The 10,000-nt window shown below is 30.0% G+C and overlaps 1 protein-coding gene across 1 annotated transcript in view; it reads right to left on the bottom strand.

Moving 5' to 3' along the window:
• Positions 1–10,000, bottom strand: part of LOC137656361 (protein SpAN-like) — a 173,921-nt gene that overhangs the window by 161,841 nt on the left and 2,080 nt on the right. The window contains exon 2 of the mRNA XM_068390534.1: positions 463–596. Coding sequence (XP_068246635.1) covers positions 463–596 — 134 coding nt within the window. The remainder of the gene's footprint in view (positions 1–462; positions 597–10,000) is intronic.

Genomic DNA, 10,000 nt, shown 5'->3' with positions numbered 1-10,000 from the left:
TTTATATAGTGAATATTAATTTCAATGTTGTTACTGTTCTTGAAATATCTTTATTTTTCCTTGTTTTCTTTCCTCACTGGGCTATTTTCCTTGTTGGGGCTCGTGGGATAACATTTCACACCACATATTGCTCGTTTATTGAGGGTACACTCGGGCACAGTATTCTATCTAATTTCTCTTCCTCTTGTTTTGTTATATAGTTTATATAGTGAATATTTATTTCAATGTTGTTACTGCTCTTGAAATATCTTATTTTTCCTTGTTTCCTTTCCTCACTAGGCTATTTTCCTTGTTGGGGCCCCCGGGCTTATATTATCCTGCTTTTCCAACTAGGGTTTTAGCTTAGCAATTAATAATAATAATAATGATAATAATAATAATAATAATAATAATAATAATAATAATAATAATAATAATAATAATAATAATATCGAAGTAGTTTAAGATCAAGAAAGTCTTCACTTTCCTCTTGAAAGCCTTTATATCTTCATTCTTCAAAGCCTTTATATCTTCAGTCTTGAAATCCTTTATATCTTCAGTCTTGAAATCCTTTATATCTTCAGTCTTTCGAATGTAGTCGAAACGCTTGGAAGAGCCTTATCCGAGATCGAGTAATCTTCATTCCGTTATACGGCGAAGAATGTTTCGGCTATAAATTCCAACAGGTGGTTTAATTGAGGTAATTTACAGGAAATTCTATTCAGCTTTGCTCCAATTGTAATGCTTCTAGTAATTGATTTTAGAATGTGTAATTTAATCAATTGCAGATAACAATTCACTTATAGTTAGTTAGATTAAATGAACATAGTTCGAAAACAATTCGAATAGTTATCAATACGAACAATTGCCTAATTGAATAATTTTCTTTCGAACAATTCTATATTCGAACAATAGCTTTTCTAATAATGATTTTCAAATAATTATCTTCGCATAGTTGTATTCGAATACTGTTATCATTACTCTACGATTAAAATTGTGGCCAGGAAGCTGTTCACAAACAAACAAACACACAAGCAAACCATGCTGAAAGTATAACTTCCTTCCAACTTCGTTGGCGTAGGTAATTACCGGATGCATTACAAACAAACAAACACACAATTAAGGAGCAAAACATAAACTCCTTCCAACTTCGTTGGCGGAGGTTAAAATATAGTCCTAACGAGATGTAAAGTGTGGCAATACTCAATTTTTTCTTATGAGGCCCATTTGCACTGACTCGCTGAGGGTGTCATTTTAGCTTGGAAAAGTTCCCTACAAGCTGATTGGTCAGAATCATCTTATCCAACCAATCAGCTAGTAGAAAAACTTTTCCAAGCTAAACGGGCACCATTGCTAGTCAGTGCAAATGCATTGACTCGCAGGGGTGCCCTTTTAGCTCAGAAAAGTTTCCCCCTAGCCAATTGGTTAGAATCATTTTATCCAACCAATCAGGTATTAGGAAAATTTCCAAGCTAAAAGGGTACCATTCTATTGCAAGGGCGCCTCATTAAAAAAAATATTGAGTATAGTTCTCCTAACGAAGGTCACCATTCACACCACGAGAGCTCTCTGCGTGATAAGGGCGCGTTCAACTTCCCTGCGACCCAGGAATAGACGTAAATGGGTTAAGAGAAGTGATGAAAGGAACGCGCTTAATGGGGTGGATGTCACCTGGATCTCATTATCTCTAGTTTAGGTAGGTTTAATTACTATTTGAGGAGATGCTTCTTTCATTGAAGGGATGTCTTGTGTTTTGTTAGATGCTGAATGTGTATGTTTATACCAAAGAAGCATACATGTACACAGATATACAGTATGTACAGTACAGTATATATATATATATATATATATATATATATATATATATATATATATATATATATATATATATATATATATATATATATATATATATATATATATACATATATATATATACTGTATATGTATATATATACATATATATATATATATATGTATATATATATATATATATATATATATATATATATATATATATATATATATATATATATGTATATATATGTATATATATATATATATATATATATATATATATATATATATATATATATATATATATATGTGTGTGTGTGTGTGTGTGTATTCTGTGCCGTATGTGTTTATTCCTCGTTAGAAGATAAGAGAGAAAGTTTCCAGAGGCAGCTTATATATGTCTAAAAAGTCAGTTTCCCCTTGATCCAAATAGGATGTGTTTTTTTTTACAATATTACCCAGATTCAAGTTCTTCTAAATTGTACATTCTTGTTGTTTTTATATTCTTGACTGGATCAGAGATGTGCGTCCTGGCATAGCCTGGATTATCTCTTTAATAATCGAATTCAGAATGGTGTTATCTACTGGATATTTTCCACTGTCCTTAGGATAAATTCATATAATTCGTTTGGACCGAACCTTCTGAAAAGTGACGGATAATGACATCAGTTAATCTGATGCTCAAAGTCTTTAAAAATCACTGGATTTTCTTGTTAATAAACAAATTCAGAATGCTACTATCCACTGGGCATTTTCACTGTCCTTAGGATAAATTCATATTATTCGTTTGGACAGAACCTTCTGAAAAGTACAGGATAATGACGCAAGTTAATTTGATGCTCAAAGATTCTAAGATTTACGAAAATCACCTAGATTTCAAAGCCATATCTTGAATCTTTTACGTCCAGACAATCTTTGAGATAGAGAACGGCCAGATTATACCACGTAAACATTTTCACAATCTCCATATGATATTTTGTTCTTATATATATGTATATAAATATATATATATATATATATATATATATATATATATATATATATATATATATATATATATATATATATATATATATATATGTATACATACATATATAAAATATTACTTGACCTATTGACTAAAGGAATAAGCTAAACATATAATCCCCATAACGAATAAAACTAAATATATCGTAAATAAATTGTAAATAAATTTCAACCTTCTGTTTAACAGTTGCAGGGAGTTTGTCCAATGGCTTTCACGCATTTCCGAACTCAACTTTATCCTCAAACCAAATATAATTCGCACCGTTTGCCTAATGGATCAGTTTCGAGCGGAGAAGCAAAATGGAAATTCTATTGGAAAACGATATATCTAAACGACGAGTCTAGCTTTTTCATTGGGGGTAGGGGTGGGGAGCGGAGAGGGGGGGGGGGGAGAAGGGGGAGGGGGGAGGGGGGCAGATATTAAGAGTAACTATGCCTTGTCATATTCGGATAGTTGGCTGTTCAGTTGCGTTGGCGTTTGTTTACTAATTTGGAATTTTTACACGTTTGTTATCGTTTGTTTACTAACTTGGAATTTTAGCTGTTCCGTTTTGTTAACGTGTATCTAATAATTTGGAATTTTAGCTGTTCCGTTTTGTTAACGTGTATCTAATAATTTGGAATTTTACTGTTCCGTTTTGTTAACGTGTATCTAATAATTTGGAATTTTAGCTGTTCCGTTTTGTTAACGTGTATCTAATAATTTGGAATTTTAGCTGTTCCGTTTTGTTAACGTGTATCTAATAATTTGGAATTTTAGCTGTTCCGTTTTGTTAACGTGTATCTAATAATTTGGAATTTTAGCTGTTCCGTTTTGTTAACGTGTTTCTAATAATTTGGAATTTTAGCTGTTCCGTTTTGTTAACGTGTATACAATAATTTGGAATTTTAGCTGTTCTGTTTTGTTTACGTGTATCCAATAATTTGAAATTTTTACATATTTGTTAGCATTTGTTTCCTAATTTGGAATTTTTACACGTTTGTTATCATTTGTTAACAAATTTGGAATTTTTACACGTTTGTTAGCGTTTGTTAACGAATTTGGAATTATTACACGTTAGTTAGCGTTTGTTTCCCATGGAATTTTAGCTGTTCCGTTTTGTTAACGTGTATCCAATAATTTGGAATTTTTTCACATTTGTTAGCGTTTGTTTCCTAATTTGGAATTCTTATATATCTGTATTTTGCGCATGAGAATTTTTAGTGGCTCGGAAATACTAATAATATACACATTTCCTTTTTTTTTATATATTTTTGTTTCCTTGTTGGCTGTTCAGTTTTGTTAATGTATATTTACTAATTTGGAATTTTTTACACGTCTGTATTTTTCGAATGTGAATTTTCAAATGGGAATTTTCAGTTGCTTTGAAATACTAATAATATCCACATTTCCTTTTTTTTCTATTTGTTTTCTTTTTTGGGTGTTCAGTTTTTTAACGCGTATTTAAAAATTTGGAATTTTTACATGTATGTATTTTGCTTATGAGATTTTTAGTTGCTCTAAAATACTAATAATATACACATTTTTATCTCCTATTTCCATTTCCTTCCCATCACCTTTATTTTCTTTTATCATGAAATACACATTCAAAATTTTACAATTAATAACATATATACATCATCGTATATTTAAAGGAATAATTTTTTTTCAACTTTCCAATCGCAGTGCACCTCGGTACTGAACAGCCTCCAGACCCCAGCGCAGGTCCCAGACCCTTTTACCACCAAGGTATGTTGAACTTCCAGACCCCAGCGTAGGTCCCAGACCCTTTTACCACCAAGGTATGTTGAACTTCCAGACCCCAGCGCAGGTCCCAGACCCTTTTACCACCAAGGTATGTTGAACTTTCAAGCACATTTTGCTATATCTTTTATTTTCAAATTGTTCCAACAGCCTTAATTTTTGTCATAGAGAGGTCAGGTGGGTCTCATTCTTTTGGAAAATGCCTGAAGTTTCTCCTAAAGTTATCGAAAATATGCAAAAACATGTAAATAACAGTGTTTTGCAAGAACGTACCGGTACGTCCATTGAGGGTGAAAGGGTGATTTTTTTTTTTTTAAATTGATCCAACAACCTTATTTTTTGTCATAGAGAGGTCAGGTTGGTCTCATTCTTTTGGAAAATGCCTGAAGGTTTTCAAAAAGTTGTCAAAAACATGCAAAAACATGTAAATTACAGTGTTTTGCAAGAACGTACCGGTACGTCCATTGGGGGTGAAAGGGTGATTTTTTTTTTTAAATTGATCCAACAACCTTAATTTTTTTCATAGAGAGGTTAGGTTGGTCTCATTCTTTTGGAAAGTGCCTAAAGTTTCTCACAAACTTATCAAAAATATGCAAAAACAAGTAAATAACAGTGTTTTGCAAGAACGTACCGGTACGTCCATTTGGGATGAAAGGGTGAATTATCAAGAGTAAGCTGATCTTTAAAAAGGAGGATTAAATTTCCAAACCAAAGAGAAATTAGGAACTCAAACATCACAAGTGAAGTGATTCTCACATCTGTTTCTAAAACTCGCCCCTACTTCGGTACACACGTCTTGGAAAATTTGATTCACTGCTGGACTCTTTGCTGGTTGTGTCTGTGATGGATGTATCAAAGGAACTCCTCAACTAGATTCTTGACACAAACAGCTTCTTCTTCTTCTTCATACGATGTAAGCAGAGAGAGAGAGAGAGAGAGAGAGAGAGAGAGAGAGAGAGAGAGAGAGAGAGAGAGAGAGAGAGAGAGAGAGAGAGAGAGAGAGAGAGAGAGAGAATGGTTGGTTTACGTGGCTATCATTTACTGTAGTTTCATCATCATCATCATCTTCTTCTTCTTCTTCTTCTTCTTATTATTATTATTATTATTATTATTATTATTATTATTATTATTATTATTATTCCTGTTCTTCTTCTTCTTCTTCTTCTTCTTCTTCTTCTTCTTCTTCTTCTTCTTCTTCTTCATTCCATCCGTACAGATCACAAGGGAATATTTTTTACTCTTAGAATTTTTATAGGTTTTTATTTTTTTCTTCGTCTTTCAGTTTCTTCTTCTTCTTCTTCTTCTTCTTCTTCTTCTTCTTCTTCTTCTTCTTCTTCTTCGTTCACTATCCTTTTTTTTTCTATCGATACAGACGTCAGGGAAAATTTGTTATACTCTTGGAATTTTTTTAGGCTTTTAATTTTTTCTTCGTTTTTCGACTTCTTCTTCTTCTTCTTCTTCTTCTTCTTCTTCTTCTTCTTCATACCATCAATTCAGATCACAAGTGAATATTTTTTACACTTAGAATTTTTATTGGTTTTTATTTTATTTCTTCTGCATTACTTCATCGAATTGGTTTCTGTTCATCAAGTATTCACTTCCATAACATAAAGACATCATTTGACAACAGTTTTTTATTTTTTTTTTCATTTTCATAAATTGAAAGAAACGCGTTCTTTGACTAAGTGTTCTATGCATAACCATATCACATAGGTCTTCTAAATAAAAAATTGATAAGTAAATGCCATTTTAAGATGATAAAAATCTAAATGAAAGAAGGAATAGAATATTGACTATCATAAATCGAAAATACTCATATCTGTTACTTCAGTGGTGAAATGGCACTTGGAAAACCTTCTGAAAAAGATTTATTCAGTAAAAAGAGATGGAGGAAAAAGAGAGGGACAATTATTTGAAATTTTAAAATGATAGAAAGCTAAATGAATAAATAATCAAAATATTGAATATCATAACTCAAAAAATACTTAACTTTGTTATTTCCATGCGGTGAAATGGCACTTGGAAGATCTTCTCAACAAAGATTTACTCGTTAAAACAAGATATAGAAAAAAGAAAGGGACAATTATTGGCAATTTTAAAATGATAGAAAGCTAAATGAATGATTAAATAGAATATTGAATATCATAAATCGAAAATACTTATATCTGCTATTTCCATGCGGTGAAATGGCACTTGGAAAACCATCTCAACAAAGATTTACTCAGTAAGAGAAGATTTGGAAAAAAAAGACAATGTCTTGTAAAAGGGACTGAAAGTCTTCTTCTTGCTACAAACTCTCACACGAGAACGTGACCTTAAACGAAACGGCTGGTTTAGAGAGATCAGAGTCTTCAATGTTTCTTGTGTTAGAGAGTAAAAGATGGATCGAGATATTCGGTGACTTTTCTGGAATCTCGAAATCTTTATTTACCCTGAATTTTTTAAGATGCTTGGTCATAAACTCTACGCGTTTACACATACATTTCTAGATTTATTTTCTATCCTGTTCTACATTCAAATATTTATCAAAATCAATATTTTTTTTTTACTGATTATTTATTATAATTTTCACCACGAATCTGGTTTATTATAATTTAAAAAGATTATTATTTTACTTAAGAACTTTAGAAATTTCGAAACTTTTATTTACCCTGAATTTTTAAGATGTTTGTTCATAAACTCACGGGTTTACCACATACATTTCTAAATCTATTTTCTATTGGGCTCTACATTTAAATACTTATCAAAATCAATATTTTTCTTTTTATTGATTTTTTTTATTATTACTTTTAACTCGAATATTGTACATTAAAATTTAAAAATTTCAATTTACTTAGGAACTTTCAAATATATAATAATTGATCTTTTTCTTTTAATGTTTTGTTGAAAGAAAAAATACTGGGAAGATTTCGAAGACATAAAACTGAAAGTCGAAGCCTTTTATCTTCGTACTCCGTTGGACCGGTACAATTTTTCACAATATAAAACGTAACAAGGTATCGTAAATATATGAAACGTAACAAGGTATCGTAAATCAATAAAACATAACAAGGTATCGTAAATATATAAAACATAACAAGGTATCGTAAATATATAAAACGTAACAAGGTATCGTAAATATATAAAACGTAACAAGGTATCGTAAATATATGTGTATTTTTAGCTGTATCACCTTTAAGGAAACTTGAAACCCCCCCCCCCTCTCTCTCTCTCTCTCTCTCTCTCTCTCTCTCTCTCTCTCTCTCTCTCTCTCTCTCTCTCTCTCTCTACGAACGATAGAGACCTTGTCTTACTTAAGGTAAGGCAATCTAAACCGAACGAACATCTCTCTCTCTCTCTCTCTCTCTCTCTCTCTCTCTCTCTCTCTCTCTCTCTCTCTCTCTCTCTCTCTCTTATATATATATATATATATATATATATATATATATATATATATATATATATATATATATATATATATATACATATGTATATATATATATATATATATATATATATATGTATATATATATACACATATAGACATATACCCAGTATCTATCTATATATATATATATATATATATATATATATATATATATATATATATATATATATATATATATATATATATATATATATGTATATATATATATATATACATATATATATATATATATATATATATATATATATATATATATATATATATATATATATATATATACAGTATATAATAAATTATAAAACCGTACATGTTGCCACAAGTAAGACTGCATTAAATTTCTTTCCACCATTTCTTCAGGAAAGTCTTTTCAAAATATCAAACCTGTTTTTCAACGTCCTTGTCAGAAGAATCCGAACATGTTACCACATCAGTAATTTCATTTTCTATTTCCTTTCCCGGATATTTATTCTCACAATTTTCCCAGAAAATTTCAAGTAATTTTTTTTCCAAATCATCTTTTGGATTTATATTTTATCATATTTTATAATATTGCAAAATATATTTAATTTCCAATGTCTTCTACTCTTGTGAGACATTCGTATGTGACCTTTCCTAGGAGAGAGAGAGAGAGAGAGAGAGAGAGAGAGAGAGAGAGGAGAGAGAGAGAGAGAGAGAGAGAGACGGGTGTTGGTGGGTAAACAATAAAGTTAATTAAATTCTAATTTTAAATGCTGATTTTATTCTGAATTATTTTCATAGTTTATATAGGAGATGTTTATATTAATGTTGTTGCTCTTCTTAAAATATTTTATTTTTCTTAGTTTACTTTTCTCACTGAGCTATTTTCCCCTGTTAGAGCCCCTGGGCTTATAGCATGCTGCTTTTCCAACTAGGGTTGTAGCTTAGCAAATAATAATAATAATAATAATAATAATAATAATAATAATAATAATAATAATAATAATAATAATAATAATAATAATAACAATAATGCTGTAAATGTGTGACATAAATATCAACCAACACAAATATAGATCAACCGAAGACTGATTTATTTTTCAGTCACTTCGAAAGTTCAAACTTCCAGCAAATGTTTTTATGTTGAACAGGCTGACATAATTCTGTTTATAGTTAATGGAATATCTGTTTTAATGTTGTTAATTATTTAAAAATATTTTCATCAACTGTTCATTACTTCTTATATCGTTTATTTATTTCTTTATTTCCTTTTCTTATTGAGCTATTTTTCCCTATTGGAGCACTTCAGCTTATAGCATCTTGCTTTTCCAACTAGGGTTGTGGCTTACCTAGTAGTAGTAGTAGTAGTAGTAGTAGTAATAATAATAATAATAATAATAATAATAATAACTAGCGGAACCCATATAGATAACACGAAATGATATTTTCAATACTAATTATCTCGTTCCTAACCTATTCATGTTTGAATAAAATGTCCCGAGATTGTTTTTATAATCTAATTTATAGGAATTGATAAATCTTAATTTTTTGTCTAATGTTTAAAAAAAGACTCAGGTGCTAAAGACAAAATTGGGAAAAACCATATAAGATGTGCTTTGGTTAAGTAATCGAGTTCTAATGTGAATTTGTAAGAGTATACCATAAAATTATTTCCGTTTTCTTTAAAGCGTGAATTTGTAAGAGTATACCATGAAATTATTTCCGTTTTCTTTAAAGCGTGAATTTGTAAGAGTATACCATGAAATTATTTCCGTTTTCTTTAAAGCGTGAATTTGTAAGAGTATACCATGAAATTATTTTCGTTTTCTTTAAAGCGTGACACACAAAATAAATAACACACGCCCTATCGTATTAATATATAGATAATAATAATAAAAAAAATGATTTTGAACAAAAGTGTAGAGGTTTTACGCTATTCAAAAATCCAATAGAAAACAACGAAGTCATCCAAACATTGCTACTATCTTTTTTTTTATACAGCCTATATATGTATCTTTTGAGGTACATGAAAGTTTGAAAATAAAAGTACCAAAATTGGACATTAAAAA

This window comes from Palaemon carinicauda, chromosome 17, assembly GCF_036898095.1.
Source record: "Palaemon carinicauda isolate YSFRI2023 chromosome 17, ASM3689809v2, whole genome shotgun sequence".
Classification (NCBI taxonomy): domain Eukaryota; kingdom Metazoa; phylum Arthropoda; class Malacostraca; order Decapoda; family Palaemonidae; genus Palaemon; species Palaemon carinicauda.
The sequence above is the reverse complement of the archived record's forward strand: the minus strand, read 5'-3'. Positions and strand labels throughout refer to the sequence as shown.